Source organism: Lissotriton vulgaris, chromosome 6, assembly GCF_964263255.1.
Source record: "Lissotriton vulgaris chromosome 6, aLisVul1.2, whole genome shotgun sequence".
NCBI lineage: Eukaryota > Metazoa > Chordata > Amphibia > Caudata > Salamandridae > Lissotriton > Lissotriton vulgaris.
In genome coordinates, this window is record NC_141694.1 from 1,752,713,676 (window position 1) to 1,752,735,176 (window position 21,501).

Consider the following 21,501-nt stretch of genomic DNA (forward strand, 5'->3'; position numbering starts at 1 on the left):
CTGCCTCTGAGTCTAGCTTTGTTTTTGGGCCCACAGTTTTCTTGCCTGCTAGCAGTACACCCAGGTCCTTGGCCAGGACCTGGAAGGCCGTGAGTGTGTCCCTGCACACCCTGGTCCTGCGCACCCCACAAACATAAAAAAGTTGCTGAGGTAGTGCAGTTTGCGTCCCTACAGATGCCTGTCATGCAAGGCCCATTCGAGGAATTTACCGAAACACTCAAAGTAGGCGCAGGACACCAAGCAGCCCATTGGCATTGCTTTGTCAAAGTAGATTGCCTCATCCCAGTGGAAGTCTAGCAAATGAAAGCTCGGTGGGTGAACTGGGAGGAATCGGAACGCTGACTCGATATCTGCCTTTGCCATGAGGGCCCCGTTTCCTGTTGCCCTTACTAAGTCAATGGTGTCGTCCACTGAGCATGCCTCGGGACTGATCCCATCATTCACTGATATGCCTTCGGGGAAAGAAAGGTGGTGTATGAGCCTTTACTGCCTGCCTCCTTTCTGGTACTACCCCCGGGGGCGAGGTTACCAACTCCTTGGGGAGTGGGGATGTTAATGGACCTTCAATCCTTCCCAGCTCTTTCTCCTTTTCTATCTTTTAGCGCACAACCTCTGGGTGTTCCTGGGCTGATTTCAGGTTCTTTGCTCTCCCACAACGGCAGAAGACCCTCACACTGAATTACAAATCCCTCTTCAAAACCTTTAACTATTAGGGTGGTATTGTTTTTGTTGTTATATCTGTTGGCTAGCTTCCTGAGCTGGTGGGTGTTGATGTGAGATCTGGCTAGCTGAAAACTTCCCCATCCAGCCTGCTCCCCCAGGCGTTTGGCTCCATGCTAGCAGAGGCGGCTCCTCCACTAAGGTGGAGAAGCGTCCCCCCTCTGTTTTTTTCAGCAGTATAAGAAAAAATAAAATGATAATAACTCAATTATTATTATTTTCTATTTTCCTTTTTCGTGAACAGTAGCAAGTTGATACAAAAGGGGATGATGGACGGAGCGCTTGAGCAAATCCAACACTCACCCCCAGTCAACTGATTTGGGTTTAATCCATCACCATTCTTTGGCTCACTCCGCCACCCCAGTTCAGACATGGCCATATGCAAATCAGTCTGGCCCTGTGCCTCATGGGAACAGTCCAGCCCGAACTGCCAAAGCCATGTCTTCCCTGGACCGGAAACAAGCATCCTGGGACCGGTTTCTGGCATTTCAGCCGTCATCAGCCAGGCTAGCTTGAATCCAGTGGCAAAGTGAGCAAGGGACTCACGTCTGAGTATACCCTGCCAACTTAGGGAGAACAAAGCGATACAAAAGGGGATGGTGGACAGAGCGCTTGAGCAAATCAAACACTCACCCCCACTCAACTGATCTGGGTTTAATCCATCACCATTCTTTGGCTCACTCCGCCACCCCAGTTCAGACATGGCCATATGCAAATCAGTCTGGCCCTGTGCCTCATGGGAACAGTCCAGCCCGAACTGCCAAAGCCATGTCTACCCTGGACCGTAAACAAGCATCCTGGGACCGGTTTCTGGCATTACAGCCGTCATCAACAAGGCTAGCTTGAATCCAGTGGCAAAGTGAGCAAAGGACTCACGTCTGAGTATACCCTGCCAACTTTAGGCGAGCAAAGCAATACAAAAGGGGATGATTGACTGTGGGTGAGTGTTTGCTTTGCTTAACCGCTCCGTCCATCATCCCCTTTTCTGTCGCTCAGTAGCAAGTTGAGGCATGGTTGGGCAGACAAAGCACCTGAGGAGTGGTTTGCCCCCACTCCTATGTGCACATGACTGTTAGGCCGGCCATCTCGTGCTGACCATAACATGCATGCGCACTTTCACTTTCTCCACCCGACTGCATTACAGCCTGGGTGGAGAACATGCTCAGGGCCCCATGCCCTGTCTGAGCATCGAGCCACGGCGCTCAGACCAATCACAACGCTACATTGCAGCGTTGTGATTGGCTCAGGGGAGCCTGGGTGCTTCCAGGCTGCTTCGTATTCCTGCCGGCAGGAGGAGGAGAGATGCGACCAGGAGGAGCGTCAAGCAGGTATGTTGAAATTTATTTTTATTTAACCTCATCCCACTCTTAAGCCCGCGCCCCCTCCACCCCCGGTGTCGGCCACCGCTGCCTTCTAGTGCTTCTTTTTCTTTTCTTTCTTGTCCCCTTGGTGCATGTTCCGTCTGCAACCTGATGCTGGGTGACCCCCCACAGACCGAGCAGGTGAATTGGAATTTACACAACGCCCTCCATGTGCATTTATTGGCTTCATACTTCCAGAAGATTGAAGCTGGCCTATTTGAAGGTGGTGCCTTACAGCTGTTGTGGGCTTTGGGCTTGTAAAAAGTCTTGTGCTTCCCCTTGAAAGGACTCGTCACCTTTCCCTACCCAAGACCTGACCTCCTTTGCTGCCAACATCTTGTGAATAAACCCTGACACATCCTCTTCATTTCATCCTAATTCGAGATGAGTTTGTATTTTTAGCCTAAAACTCTTATCGTACCCCAACCAATCATCCCCTGGGGACTGTCTATGTGCATGGTGAATGTTGGATTCATAGTGCCAAAGATTAGCTGCGTAGTGTGTAAATTTCTCCACAATAATGCAGGCCATTATTCTAAATTCATTGAGCCAATTGTCGAAATTTCTCTTTTCTCTCTCCTCTCTTTTCTCTCCTTTCTCTCCTATATTCCTCTTTCTTGTCACACGTTGTTAGGTCCAAACCCTCCTTGTATTAAGAACAATGAGAATATGTCACTGAATTCCTTCCTCCATATTCTTTCTCTTACTTCCAGGGGGATGTGGCTCACTAGCCCTGTTGCTCTAGTAGACATTGATGGCTGATCTGATGACGGCCTTGCATAGACCTCAGGAGCCTTGTTTACAAGTGCTTGTTGCCAGCTCTGCTTGCGCGTCCCCAGGCTGTAAGGGGAGAAATAATCTCCTTGCTGTTCCTTGCCCCGTGGTTTAACCTGTTGTTTCCCCCTGTTGGGACATGCTGCTGTCCCTGCGCGGGTCCTAAGTGTGTGCACCCTGGGTCCATTAGATGCCATGGGAGCCCGGAAACCTCCCCCTCCTGTGCGAGCGGGCCTGCTATGCCCTGACCCTGCACGCCTGACCCATTTAACAATAAATGGGCAAATGATTTTAATCATTCCTGTACAATTGCGCTGATACAGCCACCCCTTGTCGCCCTGCTGCCGCCTCACTGCTGGCTCTCACTGTCACCGGGATGGCTGCAATCGATGGGTCCATCTGTCCATGCCCTTTCTTTGTCTCCCCTTTCTTTGGCCACCTCGGATGCCGCTAGCTTGCAGTGGCCCTCTGCAGCAAGCCCTGCACCACACGGTATGTGTTGGTATTGCCCCCTGTTGTCCCCGCAGCATCGTGTTGCTGCTACGTTCAGCGGTCCACTGCTGGAGTTTTGTCCTCCCGGTCTCTGGGCTGCAGCAGTGCCTTTGGGGAAGCGGTCATATAAAGTCACCCTACGTGAATTTTCATAACCTTGTAAATATGTGTCTCTTTCACACACAACTCTGTTTGAAAGGGGCATTCCATGCATGTTTTATGTGGGTGTTCCCACGCAACATCAATGGAACTTAATGCATTTCCAGATTTACAACATTTTGTAAACCTGGGAATGGGTCAGAATCCTACATCGCCCCAGGGGAGGCGTAAGGATGTGTAACGAGGAGAAATACCTTTATTTCTTCTAGTTTTTTCCTCTTTCTATGCGTGCTGCAGAAATTCTTTAATGGTTGTTTTGTGCAGGAAGGTGACTTTTGCTGCACAAAAACAATAATCCCGTCAGGGCAGGCACGCTTGCAAAATGATGCAAGGGTGTTGCGCTGGGACACAGCTGCTGTTTGTGCTCCGGCACAGGGAAGGACAGGAATGCGCCGTATCTTGTAGATATGGCACATTCTTGCCCTTTTATTTTGATGCACAGCAGTACAGCAGTAAAGCTTGCTGCACTGCCCTGTGTCAAAATATTGTAAATGAGGCCCTAGGTGTAATTTGGAATTGACAGGCAGATTGTAAAATTGCTAAGGCGGCCAAGCAACACCTCTGCCAGCCCCACTAATACCTAGCCCCCATATTTGAAAATTCCCTGCTACTGCTGAAGCTTTTTGCTGAAAATTCCTTTTCAGCATCACATTCAGAAGAAATGCTCCACCAACCATATTTCATTATCATAGCCAAGTCAACCCTGTGGTTCTGGGGGTTCTGAACCTGTGTTTTAAATGTCATGATTCTGTTATGAATTTGGTATCAGTGAACCGCAAATAATGAATGCGTTATTCATGAGTATTTTCGTCATGTTACACCAATGGATTCACTGTGCATTTGAAGGTTTTGCATTGAACACTTGGGTTTCATCTTGTAAATAGCAGCCATGTTATTCGTTGCCCTTACAGTAGGCTCTCCCCATGGCAGAGCAAGCATTTAAAGGACATAACCTTAGCATGGGTTTGTGCTGACTTCTGCATGACCTGACGACAGCTGACCCTGTTGCTTGAGGCTAACCTCCCAAGCCCGTTCCTTGTTCAGCAGCTGGCGCAATAAAGTTCAAAGAGCAGGACATGTCCGATCTTTTATGGCACCATTCCCACCACTTCTATCTCCGTCCCATCTGTTGCTGCCTTTCCTTTAAGACATGTTCATCGATCTGGTTGAAGGTTTTATGGTGGGTTTGTCCGGCCTGATGGAACAGGAAACCAAGCATGTGTGCAATTCTTTTCTTAGCCTGGACTTATCCTGAAAGTGGTGCTTTGTGTGCACGTCCTGGGAGTGACTAATAATAATAAGGAATGTGTGTGCCTAGAGCACAATTTTCTGTATAAAAGGCCTGTGCGAAGGCCATGCAGCAGACTCTCTCATTCAGTTGCTTTAAGAGTGGCTGGGCGACGGAGCCTCACAATTAATAATAATAAAGATGTCTTTTCATATTTCAGATTCTGTGTTGATTTCTTTGCCACTTTTGAATGGACTACTTATTGGTAAGACCCCTGAGAAGGAGTATTGGAAACATTTGGTTTCTTCAGTGGGCTCATCATGAAGTGACTACTTGGAGGAGAGATTTTTTTCAGAGAACAGAATTCTGCTGGGGAAGGCAAGAAAGAAATCCACTAAAAGAGGTACTCTGTGCACGGAGGTTCTGGGGGATTCTCTGTCTTTGCGGCCTGGCATATTTTTGATTTTTCTGACTTAAAACTCTCCAAAAGATGTCACTCCTGACTGAGCAACCCTTTTTGGCGCAAGTTTTTTTAAAGAGACTGTTAGTGCAGTTAGAAATTGGCAGTTAGAATTTGGACATCTATTTCTTTGGTACAGCTGTGATAAGTATTTAAGTTGGTCGCTCCCAGAGTCCTTAGTAGTTGACACTTTGCTGGTGCTTTTGTCGTATGCACCTTTGCGAGTGTTTTTGTTGTTGACGCTTTGCTAGTGTTTTTGTCGGTGACACTTTGCTAGCGTTTTTGTTGTTGCATGGTTCCATTGCATTTGTGGTTCTTAGTACTTGATTCTTTGTTGTGTTATTTGACGCCTGCAGACGCCAAAAACCGAGGGTATTTGTTCTTTGCAGGGACTTGGTAAATCCCGTAACCCTTGAAGTTTGATGCTGGATTAGTGAGCTATATGATGCCTGATCTTAGCGAATTTGGAGCTTTGTATTGGCCAACTTTGTATTTGTTTGAATTAGCCGGTTTATCTAAATAGGTTAGATTTACAAACATATTTCTTCCTTGGTGATTTTTGTATCCGCAGGGAACTAAAATATGACACAATACATAACAAGGATGCTTTACTCGGTATAATTTTATGAATGGATATGCAGAACGATTTTTGGTGTTCTGCCAGCTGCAGCTAGTGAATTGAGCGTATTTTTGGTTTTTACACTGTTGAGCAGTGTTTCTTGTAAATATGACTTACAGCTACGTATAGTCCGGACTGTCCTGTTTTCGTTCTGAGTGTTGATTTGTGGGTTTAAATGTGTGTTTGAATGCGTGGTTAAAATGTGTGTTTACATGTCTATTTTGTTTGTGAGTTTTGTTGTACATTGCGACGACGCGATTTACAAGAAATGGTTGGAGAGCGCTGTATTGTGTGTCCTAAATGTTTTCAACACTTTCTGTTTATGTCTGAAATGTGCTCAATGTGTGTGGTTCACATTTAATGGATTTAAATAAGGCCCCAGCCAAAAACGAAATTACATGTTTTTGCAGAAATAAATGCATTTACAGCGTTTTCACTTAAATGCACTGTATTAAATGTTCACAGGCAAAACGTTTTTAGCTGCAGTATATTTGCATAGGAATGTTTCTTCAGCCAGCAATTTTTTGTAGTTCAACACGGGTGGAATTTTGCATGACGGCCCTTTTACATGACAGAGGCCCTAAAATTGACGCAGAATGTGACGCTTTTTAAATTAGGCATATGCGCTCAGGTTTGTGAGTTAATGCATCTCAATAAGAGGCAAGGGATGTAGCGGGCTCTTATATGTAAAACAATCACAAACAGAAATAATTGGGTTTTATTAGAAGACAAAAATTATTAATTGTGGAAAAATAATTCAGAAAAATTAGTGCTACCAAAATCGTTTTTAATATTCATAAAGCTTAACACTCATGCTATGACCTCTTAGCATTAAAATGTGATTTGCGTTATGTTGCATCACTAAAATGACAAGAATCCATGTGTATAAATTCGTTTGCCATGGGCGCAAGCAAGCTCATTTTTATAACGTATAAATTATTATTTTAACATACCTAACTCATGGATTATGTAATAGACTTTCTAGTAATCCATATTCTGCAAAAAGATTGTAGGATACTCATTTTTTAATGCCCAAAATCAGAAAGTCGATTTTGAGTAAATTCACTGTTTAAACTGCATTTTTGCTTTCCTTAAAGTGTCTCAGCCTTAAGCAAATGCATGCATTTAGGTTTTGATATAAGGTTGTGCTTTCTTGTGATTCAGTGGGTTAATGTGCCAGTACACAGGCTTGTTTTAATATCAGGATTGGAGGTTCTATCTTCAAGCTAGGCCTACGGACAGTTTGCTTATTTAACACTGATGAAGTGTGTGCCATAGGATTGCAACAAGTAAATTACTCTAAAAAACTGGTCTGTGTGTCTTTAGCTTTTGAGACAAATTGACAGTGAATGTAGTCTAATAAAATGGGAATAGTGATAATTTTAGCGCCTAAAAAGAGAAATAAGGTTTTTAAAATAGCTTGAATTATTGTTCATTAGATCCAGCCTACTGGCTTTGTCAGCTCCACTGTGGCAGAAGCTGGGGGCTGGGAGAATCTGCAACAGCTGGCTCAGCGCGCTCGCTGAGATGTTCTCTTTTAAGTGTTTCCCCATAAATTATGGAGAAGGCCCCTCATGTGTTGCCATTTACAGCCTTTTAATTAGGCCTTTGTTTCCAAGGAATGCAGAATGACCTCTCTGCACGGGCTGCTAAGGGTGAGGTTTCTGAGGTTTCTGGTTTCACCGTGGTAACATGAAGGACCTTGATTTAAATGGGGAGATGAAAAGGGGTTTCTTTAAACATCGTGTTAAATGCTTGGCAGGACTGCTACAATGTTTGCTAGCTGTGTTTTCTTTTACAGAAAACGAAATGATGCATCCAGTTTCAGATAAAAATAACATGCAGCCTTTTTCACACAATTTTGAAGGTTATAGGTTACAGGCCTACGTTCAATACAGATTTGCTCATTAACAGTTAAGTAATAAACAGTTATTTTTTGTGTATGGTACAATGTTTTTGTGTTGTGTATTTTTCTGTTTTTGCCAACAGATTTTTCATGGATTGTTCTTAAGAAGAGAAGACACGTGAGTTTGGCTAATTGACAAAAGATGTGTTTTTGTGTCATTTCTTTAACAGAAAAAAAATGTACATGTTTCTGTTTGAGGTATTTACAGCTGTCATGACATATTATATTTGACAATGGACCGACAACTGCGTTGTGCTCAATGTCAAACTGAGGGTGTAGAGTTTGTATGGAGTTTGTACCTGACAATTTAGACAGGCCCAAATATTGGGTTTTTGGCTGCAGGTTTAAAGTGCATAAAATACACATGCCATGGTGCTGCATTTTTGTATGTTTTGTTTATGTTGTTACCATCACAAGTTCTCCTGTGTTCTGAAGAGGTCCGTATGACGATATGTACCGCTACACAATTATTGGATGAATTTGGAATAATGATAAATTTCACAGATATGGTTTGCATACTGTGAGGAAGAATGGCAGCACTTTTACCAGTGCATGCCTACCTTTTGCTATACATTTGGCTGTATTGAAAAAAAAACTAAACAAATATAACAGGTTCAAAGTGTATCACCTGATGTTACGTACTGCACATTCCCTTAAAGGAATAGGCAGCCCTAAATTGTTATGTATCCTTGATTGGACCTAAGGATAGAATTATAGATCTGTGACTCACGGTGACCTAATTTTTATATGGCGTTATTTAATCAGGTTTTGTTTCCCAAATAGCATTTGGCTTTGTCCCTTGAAAGGAAGCCAGGTTTCATTTTTTCTCTCTGCTGTTCCGCCCCTGACCAATGTCGCATTATGCTTAGTTATTAGGCATTTTAGTTGTGTCCTAATTCCATTTCCCCTTTTCCCATATTCCTTTCACCAGTCAGCCCATTTATTATTATGGGTGTATTGTTTATGTGTACACTTCTAGACCGTAGTTATGTATTAGGGACCCCCATGTTATGTAAAATGTTTTTTCCCCCCATGTTATGTAAAATGTTTTTTTCAGACTGACTGTCAAGGTAGTGATAGGCTGGTTCCAATGTCTATTTTTAATTTTTCAGCTTTCTTGTGTTCCTGCTGCTTTAATTTTTGGTGGGATTAGATGTGTTCTAAACATGCAAATACCAGGACTTTCTAGTGTTTGTTCTTTGTCTTCACATTTGATCATTAGCCTTTTGTATTGCATAGTGCACTTAATGCACATTTTTAAAGGGACTTTTCTTCATGTCTTTGATAATGTGAATGATGTTATCTTTCTATTCGAGATGTTCTAGATAAGGAATTTAGGAACACCTAGGCTTAGTCATTGAGGGAACACATGTATTTACCCCATTAGATAATGCCACTGTGTGAGGAAATTCATTTTGATAGAATTCCTGTGTAGCTGTAGATGACAGAGAATAATGAAAAGAACATACCTGAAGATTCTAAAGATACTGTTTTGCCCTTTTGCCTTTGCTCTTGTATTTTATGCTCATGGCACATTGTCACTCCCTTGCAGATTGCAGGTCACCTGCTTGCCAGTCCTTTTGTTAAAACATATGAACTGCTTTTTGTGCTTGATTTGAAGGAAACTAACAATTGTGTTACATATCCTGCATCACTAGGGTCCTGCTAAGATCTTCCAGAGTTAAAGGAAGAGTGATTCCCTGCAGACCTGTGATCAACACTAAGCTCACACCCCATCAGTGACCGCTCTAAGATGAACAGATTTCCTGGCTCTACAATTCTTGCAACAAGAAAGTCGCGAACGATCATCAGCGCGACATCGGTGATTCCTCCAAAGCAAGGCATTTGATTTGCGAAAGGCGTTGCAGAAGAAAGGAGGAGCTGATTCATTTATTTGTTGTTTGGGCTCTGTACCTGTTATGTGCTGGAAAACCTCTGTCAGTGTACATTCCCTTGAGCCCTTGGCCCGAGTTTTGGCCACATTCACACCTCTTTTGCTTTGCACCAGTGGAAAGGCAGTGCACCCAAGGATCCACGTTTGGAAAAAGGCACTACATTCTGGTGCCCAGGAGAGAGCAGCTTGAGCGTCCTCTGACACTAAATGATGAGTGTTGGAGTCTGAAAGTGCTGCTGATTTTGCTAAATAGTGCTTGGATCTGCACAAGATGCTTTGCGCCCTTGATCAATGAACAGCACATCATTTGTAGTGTTTGCCACCAAGAAGAGACACTGGTGCATTGTTTTTGAAACACTGAGACTTTCGAGTGAGCTGTGAGTGTTTTCCCCGAGCGGCACTCCAACTAAACAGTATTGTCTCCTCATGAAAGGCCTGACTTGAAGAGGCCCAACGCGAAGAAAACACTGGAAGCGGATCTGATGGACTTTGGGTATTTTCTGTGAGCTTATATAGACTTGAAGTTTGGAAAATAATTTTTGCTGCTTTGCTGGCATTGTTTTAAAGTACTATTCTGTTTAGTAAAAGCAGAATAAAGTCCACTCTCTGTGGAACAGTATCCCTTCTCATCTGAGAGCATTGATCAGGAACACCATTGTTTCACTTAAACATATAATGAATTACTGAAATGCGTAGGAAGCAATATAAAACGTTATTAGATAATTCTATGATTTGCTGTCTGCTTAGGACTGTGCAAGTATTACGCATTTGACCTTTTGTTGTTCTTTTTCCCTTGCTGAATTGTATTATGTTTTTTGTTAAATTTTTGATTGGTTACCATTTGCCAGTTGCAGGGTCACGTAGGAGTACAAACGGTTCAGTTTGTGACCTGAGTAGTGGCAGTAGGCCTGCAGGACCTGCAGTGTCCCTATGACCTGCTAATAATCACAGCTGATGTACTCTACCAAGATTGCGTGAGCGACATTAGAAAATGGAGATTGTATTGAGGAATGACGATAAAAAGCAAGAGATGAAAAACAGACATTATAGAATATTGTTCTCTAAGTGCGGTATAGCTCTATTTATTTTAATACTTTTATGTATTTTATTGGCTACTATACTTTGGTTTGTTTCCTCCTACACAATTGACGTCTGCACCAACTTCCCAACATACTCTTTCTGTTTCTTCACATGAGCTTCATATTTTTCCTGAACATGAACTGGTTAGGTCAGAGTTTACTGATAATTCCTTTTGTACAGTATTTACATCAACACCAGCTAGTGATGAATATAGCCATGGTCTCAGATTTAGCATGAGTATAGGTTATTGCCTATGTAAGGGCAAAAGGATGCTCTGTGGTTCTGGGGGTTCTGAACCTGTGTTTTAAATGTCATGATTCTGTTATGAATTTGGTATCAGTGAACCGCAAATAATGAATGCGTTATTCATGAGTATTTTCGTCATGTTACACCAATGGATTCACTGTGCATTTGAAGGTTTTGCATTGAACACTTGGGTTTCATCTTGTAAATAGCAGCCATGTTATTCGTTGCCCTTACAGTAGGCTCTCCCCATGGCAGAGCAAGCATTTAAAGGACATAACCTTAGCATGGGTTTGTGCTGACTTCTGCATGACCTGACGACAGCTGACCCTGTTGCTTGAGGCTAACCTCCCAAGCCCGTTCCTTGTTCAGCAGCTGGCGCAATAAAGTTCAAAGAGCAGGACATGTCCGATCTTTTATGGCACCATTCCCACCACTTCTATCTCCGTCCCATCTGTTGCTGCCTTTCCTTTAAGACATGTTCATCGATCTGGTTGAAGGTTTTATGGTGGGTTTGTCCGGCCTGATGGAACAGGAAACCAAGCATGTGTGCAATTCTTTTCTTAGCCTGGACTTATCCTGAAAGTGGTGCTTTGTGTGCACGTCCTGGGAGTGACTAATAATAATAAGGAATGTGTGTGCCTAGAGCACAATTTTCTGTATAAAAGGCCTGTGCGAAGGCCATGCAGCAGACTCTCTCATTCAGTTGCTTTAAGAGTGGCTGGGCGACGGAGCCTCACAATTAATAATAATAAAGATGTCTTTTCATATTTCAGATTCTGTGTTGATTTCTTTGCCACTTTTGAATGGACTACTTATTGGTAAGACCCCTGAGAAGGAGTATTGGAAATATTTGGTTTCTTCAACCCCTTCCCTATAGCAAGGGTTTTCTTCTGAAGAACAAACAAATAAATGCATATTATGCACTAGGAGCTTTCCTCCAGCTGGCCTTACCAGAAAGATGCCTTTGAAGGCACAGATGACTGAACCTTCGCTGTCTCAAACTAAGTAGTTGTCCCACCTCTAGATGAGGCAGGGGACAAACAGTGGTTGGTTGGGAAACCCACTGGGTTTGGGTGGATTTCCTTCACTTTAATTGAGGACCATAGTTGGTTGATACTTGTAGCTAAAAGACTGCCCTTTTAAAATAACTAAACAGAGGTACAGAAAGGTAGAAAGATAGAGACAGACAGACAGACAGACAGACAGACAGACAGACAGACAGACAGACAGACAGATAGATAGATAGATAGATAGATAGATAGATAGATAGATAGATAGATAGATAGATAGATAGATAGATAGAAAATGCTTACAGTTCTTAAGAAAGCTTTTTACGATGTGATATAATATTTCATGCTCTCCAATTTGCTACTATACAATCATGCTGCAAAACATTGTTTTCAATAAAAAATCGAAAGTGTTTTACTGGCCACACTTACATTTCCATCGAGAACTTTGGAAGATTTCTCAAGAACCGTCAGGTAAAACTTGAAGAAGAAGCTGAGTGTGAGAGTGCGCCGGAAGGCCACCATTCCTCCAGGGGCATCTGCGGACAGCGCCATCTCCTCTGAAAGCAGCTGGCAAGCATCATGGAGTAATGCTTCATTCCATTCCCTAAAGGAGCAGATGGGATAAAGGAACAGCAAATGAACCCTTCTTTTTTATCTGGCCATGCAGGTGCAAGAAATATGTAAGACTGTTAATTAACAATATTACCCAAAAGAGCAGGCCCTCTAGGTGGTAGATGGGCTTAAATTCACACAATTGTTTATTGGATGTTATGTTTTTCATGGGCCTACTTAAGTGAAACGTTACAAGTAAGTATGGGTGAAATTTGCGGATCTGTGATCCATGAATTCGCGCGAAGTCGCAAAAAAATCTGCGAATTCGCGTATTTCCAGCGAAATCGCGAATTAACATTACTTTCTGTACTCTTCTTCTGCCTTTCTGCCCTCTGTCCCACTTGTTTTTTGTGCCTTTGTGCCCTCTGTTCCACTTGTTTTTGTCCCCTTCTGCCCTCTGTCCCACTTGTTTTTTGTGCCCTTCTGCCCTCTGTTCCACTCGTTTTTTGTGCACTTCTGCCCTGTCCCACTTGTTTTTATGCCTTTCTGCCCTCTGTTCCACTCGTTTTTGTGCCCTTCTGCCCTCTGCCCCACTCGTTTTTTGTGCCTTTCTGTCCCAATCGTTTTTTTGTGCCTTTGTGCCCTCTGTTCCACTTGTTTTTGTCCCCTTCTGCCCTCTGTTCCACTCGTTTTTTGTGCCCTCCTGCCCTCTGTTCCACTCGTTTTTGTGCACTTCTGCCCTGTCCCACTCGTTTTTTATGCCTTTCTGCCCTCTGTTCCACTCGTTTTTGTGCCCTTCTGCCCTCTGTTCCACTCGTTTTTGTGCACTGCTGCCTGTCCCACTGGTTTTTATGCCTTTCTGCCCTCTGTTCCACTCGTTTTTGTGCCCTTCTGCCCTCTGCCCCACTCGTTTTTTGTGCCTTTCTGCCCCACTCGTTTTTGTGCCCTTCTGCCCTCTGCCCCATTCGTTTTTTGTGCCCTTCTGTCCTCTGTACCACTCGTTTTTGTCCCCTTCTGCCCTCTGTCCCACTCGTTTTTGTGCCCTTCTGCCCTCTGCCCCACTCGTTTTTTGTGCCTTTCTGCCCTCTGTCCCACTCATTTTTGTGCCCTTCTGCCCTCTGCCCCACTCATTTTTTGTGCCTTTCTGCCATCTGCCCCACTCGTTTTTTGTGCTTTTCTGCCCTCTGTTCCACTTGTTTTTTGTGCACTTCTGCCCTGTCCCACTCGTTTTTTATGCCCTTCTGCCCTCCGTTCAACTCGTTTTTGTCCCCTTCTGCCCTCTGTCCCAATCGTTTTTTGTGCCCTTCTGCCCTCTGTTCCACTCTTTTTTTGTGCACTTCTGCCCTGTCCCACTCGTTTTTTATGCCTTTCTGCCCTCTGTTCCACTCGTTTTTGTGCCCTTCTGCCCTCTGCCCCACTCGTTTTATGCGCCTTTCTGCCCCACTCGTTTTTGTGCCCTTCTGCCCTCTGTTCCACTCATTTTGTCTGCACTTCTGCCCTGTCCCACTCGTTTTTTATGCCCTTCTGTCCTCTGTACCACTCGTTTTTGTCCCCTTCTGCCCTCTGTCCCACTCGTTTTTGTGCCCTCCTGCCCTCTGCCCCACTCGTTTTTTGTGCCTTTCTGCCCCCTGTCCCACTCGTTTTTGTGCCCTTCTGCCCTCTGTCCCACTCGTTTTTGTGCCCTTCTGCCCTCTGTCCCACTCGTTTTTTGTGCCCTTCTGCCCTCTGGTCCACTCGTTTTTTGTGCACTTCTGCCCTGTCCCAATCGTTTTTTATGCCTTTCTGCCCTCTGTTCCACTCGTTTTTGTGCCCTTCTGCCCTCTGCCCCACTCGTTTTTTGTGCCTTCCTGCCCCACTCATTTTTGTGCCCTTCTGCCCTCTGCCCCACTCATTTTTTGTGCCCCTCTGTCCTCTGTACCACTTGTTTTTGTCCCCTTCTGCCCTCTGTCACACTCGTTTTTGTGCCCTTCTGCCCTCTGCCCCACTCGTTTTTTGTGACTTTCGTCCCTCTGTCCCACTCATTTTTGTGCCCTTCTGCCCTCTGCCCCACTCGGTTTTTGTGCCTTTCTGCCCTCTGCCCCACGCGTTTTTGTGCCTTTCTGCCCTCTGTTCCACTCGTTTTTTGTGCACTTCTGCCCTGTCCCACTCATTTTTTATGCCCTTCTGCCCTCTGTTCCACTCGTTTTTGTCCCCTTCTGCCCTCTGTCCCACTCGTTTTTTGTGCCCTTCTGCCCTCTGTTCCACTCGTTTTTTGTGCACTTCTGCCCTGTCCCACACGTTTTTTATGCCTTTCTGCCCTCTGTTCCACTCGTTTTTGTGCCCTTCTGCCCTCTGCCCCACTCGTTTTTGTGCTTTTCTGTCCCACTCATTTTTTGTGCCTTTGTGCCCTCTGTTCCACTTGTTTTTGTCCCCTTCTGCCCTCTGTTCCACTCGTTTTTTGTGCCCTTCTGCCCTCTGTTCCACTCGTTTTTGTGCACTACTGCCCTGTCCCACTCGTCTTTTATGCCTTTCTGCCCTCTGTTCCACTCGTTTTTGTGCCCTTCTGCCCTCTGTTCCACTCGTTTTGTGTACTTCTGCCCTGTCCCACTCGGTTTTTATGCCTTTCTGCCCTCTGTTCCACGCGTTTTTGTGCCCTTCTGCCCTCTGCCCCAGTCGTTTTTTGTGCCTTTCTGCTCCACTCGTTTTTGTGCCTTTCTGCCCTCTGCCCCACTCATTTTTTGTGCCTTTCTGTCCTCTGTCCCACTCATTTTTGTGCCCTTCTGCCAGCTGCCCTACTCGTTTTTTGTGCCTTCTGCCCTCTGCCCCACTCGTTTTTTGTGCCTTTCTGCCCTCTGTTCCACTCGTTTTTTGTGCACTTCTGCCCTGTCCCACTCATTTTTTATGCCCTTCTGCCCTCTGTTCCACTCGTTTTTGTCCCCTTCTGCCCTCTGTCCCACTTGTTTTTTGTGCCCTTCTGCCCTCTGTTCCACTCGTTTTTTGTGCACTTCTGCCCTGTCCCACTTGTTTTTATGCCTTTCTGCCCTCTGTTCCACTCGTTTTTGTGCCCTTCTGCCCTCTGCCCCACTCGTTTTTTGTGCCTTTCTGTCCCAATCGTTTTTTTGTGCCTTTGTGCCCTCTGTTCCACTTGTTTTTGTCCCCTTCTGCCCTCTGTTCCACTCGTTTTTTGTGCACTCCTGCCCTCTGTTCCACTCGTTTTTGTGCACTTCTGCCCTGTCCCACTCGTTTTTTATGCCTTTCTGCCCTCTGTTCCACTCGTTTTTGTGCCCTTCTGCCCTCTGTTCCACTCGTTTTTGTGCACTGCTGCCCTGTCCCACTGGTTTTTATGCCTTTCTGCCCTCTGTTCCACTCGTTTTTGTGCCCTTCTGCCCTCTGCCCCACTCGTTTTTTGTGCCTTTCTGCCCCACTCGTTTTTGTGCCCTTCTGCCCTCTGCCCCATTCGTTTTTTGTGCCCTTCTGTCCTCTGTACCACTCATTTTTGTCCCCTTCTGCCCTCTGTCCCACTCGTTTTTGTGCCCTTCTGCCCTCTGCCCCACTCGTTTTTTGTGCCTTTCTGCCCTCTGTCCCACTCATTTTTGTGCCCTTCTGCCCTCTGCCCCACTCATTTTTTGTGCCTTTCTGCCATCTGCCCCACTCCTTTTTTGGGCCTTTCTGCCCTCTGTTCCACTTGTTTTTTGTGCACTTCTGCCCTGTCCCACTCGTTTTTTATGCCGTTCTGCCCTCCGTTCAACTCGTTTTTGTCCCCTTCTGCCCTCTGTCCCACTCTTTTTTTGTGCCCTTCTGCCCTCTGTTCCACTCTTTTTTTGTGCAGTTCTGCCCTGTCCCACTCGTTTTTTATGCCCTTCTGCCCTCTGTTCCAATCGTTTTTGTGCCCTTCTGCCCTCTGCCCCACTCGTTTTATGCGCCTTTCTGCCCCACTCGTTTTTGTGCCCTTCTGCCCTCTGTTCCACTCGTTTTGTCTGCACTTCTGCCCTGTCCCACTCGTTTTTTATGCCCTTCTGTCCTCTGTACCACTCGTTTTTGTCCCCTTCTGCCCTCTGTCCCACTCGTTTTTGTGCCCTCCTGCCCTCTGCCCCACTCGTTTTTTGTGCCTTTCTGCCCTCTGTCCCACTTGTTTTTGTGCCCTTCTGCCCTCTGTCCCACTCGTTTTTTGTGCCCTTCTGCCCTCTGTTCCACTCGTTTTTTGTGCACTTCTGCCCTGTCCCAATCGTTTTTTATGCCTTTCTGCCCTCTGTTCCACTCGTTTTTGTGCCCTTCTGCCCTCTGCCCCACTCGTTTTTTGTGCCTTCCTGCCCCACTCGTTTTTGTGCCCTTCTGCCCTCTGCCCCACTCGTTTTTTGTGCCCTTCTGTCCTCTGTACCACTTGTTTTTGTCCCCTTCTGCCCTCTGTCCGCCTTATTTTTGTGCCCTTCTGCCCTCTGCCCCACTCGTTTTTTGTGCCTTTCTGCCCTCTGTCCCACTCGTTTTTGTGCCCTTCTGCCCTCTGCCCCACTCGTTTTTTGTGCCTTTCTGCCCTCTGTTCCACTAATTTTTGTCCCCTTCTGCCCTCTGCCCCACTCATTTTTGTGCCCTTCTGCCCTCTGTCCCACTCGTTTTTGTGCCCTTCTGCCCTCTGCCCCACTTTTTTCTGCCCTTCTGCCCTCTGCCCCACTCAATTTTGTGCACTTCTGCCCTCTCCCCCACTTTTTTGTGCCTTTCTGCCCCACTAATTTTTGTGCCCTTCTGCCCTCTGCCCCACTCGTTTTTTGTGCCTTTCTGCCCTCTGCCCCACTCGTTTTTTTGTGCCTTTCTGCCGTCTGTTCCACTCGTTTTTTGTGCACTTCTGCCCTGTCCCACTTGTTTTTTATGCCCTTCTGCCCTCTGTTCCACTAGTTTTTGTCCCCTTCTGCCCTCTGTCCCACTCGTTTTTTGTGCCCTTCTGCCCTCTGTTCCACTCTTTTTTTGTGCACTTCTGCCCTGTCCCACTCATTTTTTATGCCTTTCTGCCCTCCGTTCCACTTGTTTTGTGTGCCCTTCTGCCCTCTGCCCCACTCGTTTTTTGTGCCTTTCTGCCCCACTCGTTTTTGTGCCCTTCTGCCCTCTGCCCCACTCGTTTTTTTGTGCCCTTCTGTCCTCTGTACCACTTGTTTTTGTCCCCTTCTGCCCTCTGTCCACCTCATTTTTGTGCCCTTCTGCCCTCTGTTCCACTCGTTTTGTGTCCACTCGGTTTTGTGCCCTTCTGCCCTCTGCCCACTCGTTTTTTGTGCCCTTCTGTCCTCTGTACCACTCGTTTTTGTCCCCTTCTGCCCTCTGTCTCACTCGTTTTTGTGCCCTTCTGCCCTCTGCCCCACTCGTTTTTTGTGCCTTTCTGCCCTCTGTCCCACTTGTTTTTGTGCCCTTGTGCCCTCTGCCCCACTCGTTTTTTGTACCTTTCTGCTCTCTGTTCCACTCGTTTTTGTCCCTTTCTGCCCTCTGTCCCACTCGTTTTTATGCCCTTCTGCCCTCTGTCCCACTCATTTTTTGTGCCCTTCTGCCCTCTGTTCCACTCGTTTTTTGTGCACTTCTGCCCTGTCCCACTCGTTTTTTATGCCTTTCTGCCCTCTGTTCCACTTGTTTTTGTGCCCTTCTGCCCTCTGCCCCACTCGTTTTTTGTGCCTTTCTGCCCCACTCGTTTTTGTGCCCTTCTGCTCTCTGCCCCACTCGTTTTTTGTGCCCTTCTGTCCTCTGTACCACTCGTTTTTGTCCCCTTCTGCCCTCTGTCCCATTCGTTTTTGTGCCCTTCTGCCCTCTGCCCCACTCGTTTTTTGTGCCTTTCTGCCGTCTGTCCCACTCGTTTTTGTGCCCTTCTGCCCTCTGCCCCACTCGTTTTTTGTGCCTTTCTTCCCTCTGGTCCACTCGTTTTTGTCCCCTTCTGCCCTCTGCCCCACTCGTTTTTGTGCCCTTCTGCCCTCTGTCCCACTCGTGTTTGTGTCCTTCTGCCCTCTGTCCCACTCGTTTTTGTGCCCTTCTGCCCTCTGCCCCACTTTTTTCTGCCCTTCTGCCCTCTGGCCCACTTGTTTTTGTGCACTTCTGCCCTCTGCCCCACTTTTTTGTGCCTTTCTGCCCCACTCGTTTTTGTGCCCTTCTGCCCTCTGCCCCACTCGTTTTTTGTGCCCTTCTGCCCTCTGTACCACTCATTTTTGTCCCCTTCTGCCCTCTGCCCCACTCGTTTTTTGTGCCTTTCTGCCCTCTCTCCCACTTATTTTTGTGCTCTTCTGCCCTCTGCCCCACTCGTTTTTGTGCCCTTCTGCCCTCTGCCCCACTCGTTTTTTTGCCTTTCTGCCCTCTGCCCCACTCGTTTTTTGTGCCTTTCTGCCCCACTTGTTTTTGTTCCCTTCTGCCCTCTGCCCCACTCGTTTTTTGTGCCCTTCTGTCCTCTGTACCACTCGTTTTTGTCCCCTTCTGCCCTCTGTCCCACTCATTTTTGTGCCCTTCTGCCCTCTGCCCCACTCATTTTTTGTGCCTCTCTGCCCTCTGTCCCACTCGTTTTTGTGCCCTTCTGCCCTCTGCCCCACTCGTTTTTTGTGCCTTTCTGCCCTCTGTTCCACTCGTTTTTGTCCCCTTCTGCCCTCTGCCCCACTCATTTTTGTGCCCTTCTGCCCTCTGTCCCACTCGCTTTTGTGCCCTTCTGCCCTCTGCCCCACCTTTTTCTGCCCTTCTGCCCTCTGCCCCACTCGTTTTTGTGCACTTTTGCTCTCTGCCCCACTTTTTTGTGCCTTTCTGCCCCACTAATTTTTGTGCCCTTCTGCCCTCTGCCCCACTAGTTTTTTGTGCCTTTCTGCCCTCTGCCCCACTCGTTTTTTGTGCCTTTCTGCCCTCTGTTCCACTCGTTTTTTGTGCACTTCTGCCCTGTCCCACTTGTTTTTTATGCCCTTCTGCCCTCTGTTCCACTCGTTTTTGTCCCCTTCTGCCCTCTGTCCCACTCATTTTTTGTGCCCTTCTGCCCTCTGTTCCAATCTTTTTTTGTGCACTTCTGCCCTGTCCCACTCATTTTTTATGCCTTTCTGCCCTCCGTTCCACTCGTTTTTGTGCCCTTCTGCCCTCTGCCCCACTCGTTTTTTGTGCCTTTCTGCCCCACTCGATTTTTGTGCCTTTCTGCCCTCTGTTCCACTCGTTTTTGTCCCTTTCTGCCCTCTGTCCCACTCGTTTTTATGCCCTTCTGCCCTCTGTCCCACTCATTTTTTGTGCCCTTCTGCCCTCTGTTCCACTCGTTTTTTGTGCACTTCTGCCCTGTCCCACTTGTTTTTTATGCCTTTCTGCCCTCCGTTCCACTTGTTTTTGTGCCCTTCTGCCCTCTGCCCGCCACGTTTGTTTGTGCCTTTCTGCCCCACTCATTTTTGTGCCCTTCTGCCCTCTGCCCCACTCGTTTTTTGTGCCTTTCTGCCGTCTGTCCCACTCGTTTTTGTGCCCTTCTGCCCTCTGCCCCACTCGTTTTTTGTGCCTGTCTGCCCTCTGTTCCACTCATTTTTGTCCCCTTCTGCCCTCTGCCCCACTCGTTTTTGTGCCCTTCTGCCCTCTGTCCCACTCGTGTTTGTGTCCTTCTGCCCTCTGTCCCACTCGTTTTTGTGCCCTTCTGCCCTGTCCCACTTGTTTTTTATGCCCTTCTGCCTTCTGTTCCACTCGTTTTTGTCCCCTTCTGCCCTCTGTCCCACTCGTTTTTTGTGCCCTTCTGCCCTCTGTTCCACTCTTTTTTTGTGCACTTCCGCCCTGTCCCACTCATTTTTTATGCCTTTCTGCCCTCCGTTCCACTCGTTTTGTGTGCCCTTCTGCCCCACTCGTTTTTTGTGCCTTTCTGCCCCACTCGTTTTTGTGCCCTTCTGCCCTCTGTTCCACTCGTTTTGTGTCCACTCGGTTTTGTGCCCTTCTGCCCTCTGCCCACTCGTTTTTTGTGCCCTTCTGTCCTCTGCCCCACTCGTTTTTTGTGCCTTTCTGCCCTCTGTCCCACTCGTTTTTGTGCCCTTCTGCCCTCTGCCCCACTCATTTTTTGTACCTTTCTGCTCTCTGTTCCACTCGTTTTTGTCCCTTTCTGCCCTCTGTCCCACTCGTTTTTATGCCCTTCTGCCCTCTGTCCCACTCATTTTTTGTGCCCTTCTGCCCTCTGTTCCACTCGTTTTTTGTGCACTTCTGCCCTGTCCCACTCGTTTTTTATGCCTTTCTGCCCTCTGTTCCACTTGTTTTTGTGCCCTTCTGCCCTCTGCCCCACTCGTCTTTTGTGCCTTTCTGCCCCACTCGTTTTTGTGCCCTTCTGCCCTCTGCCCCACTCGTTTTTTGTGCCCTTCTGTCCTCTGTACCACTCGTTTTTGTCCCCTTCTGCCCTCTGTCCCATTCGTTTTTGTGCCCTTCTGCCCTCTGCCCCACTCATTTTTTGTGCCTTTCTGCCGTCTGTCCCACTCGTTTTTGTGCCCTTCTGCCCTCTGCCCCACTCGTTTTTTGTGCCTTTCTGCCCTCTGGTCCACTCGTTTTTGTCCCCTTCTGCCCTCTGCCCCACTCGTTTTTGTGCCCTTCTGCCCTCTGTCCCACTCGTGTTTGTGTCCTTCTGCCCTCTGTCCCACTCGTTTTTGTGCCCTTCTGCCCTCTGCCCCACTTTTTTCTGCCCTTCTGCCCTCTGCCCCACTTGTTTTTGTGCACTTCTGCCCTCTGCCCTACTTTTTTGTGCCTTTCTGCCCCACTCGTTTTTGTGCCCTTCTGCCCTCTGCCCCACTTGTTTTTTGTGCCCTTCTGCCCTCTGTACCACTCATTTTTGTCCCCTTCTGCCCTCTGCCCCACTCGTTTTTTGTGCCTTTCTGCCCTCTCTCCCACTTATTTTTGTGCTTTTCTGCCCTCTGCCCCACTCGTTTATGTGCCCTTCTGCCCTCTGCCCCACTCGTTTTTTTTGCCTTTCTGCCCTCTGCCCCACTCGTTTTTTGTGCCTTTCTTCCCCACTTGTTTTTGTTCCCTTCTGCCCTCTGCCCCACTCATTTTTTGTGCCCTTCTGTCCTCTGTACC

At 46.8% G+C, this 21,501-nt stretch overlaps 1 protein-coding gene across 2 annotated transcripts in view; it reads right to left on the minus strand.

The window, feature by feature from the left end:
• The window catches only part of LOC147709418 (xanthine dehydrogenase/oxidase-like), a 379,031-nt gene that overhangs the window by 152,017 nt on the left and 205,513 nt on the right, over nucleotides 1–21,501 (minus strand). For both annotated transcript variants that reach the window (XM_086927988.1, XM_086927987.1), the window contains exon 15: nucleotides 12,379–12,553. In XM_086927988.1, coding sequence (XP_086784114.1) covers nucleotides 12,379–12,553 — 175 coding nt within the window. The remainder of the gene's footprint in view (nucleotides 1–12,378; nucleotides 12,554–21,501) is intronic.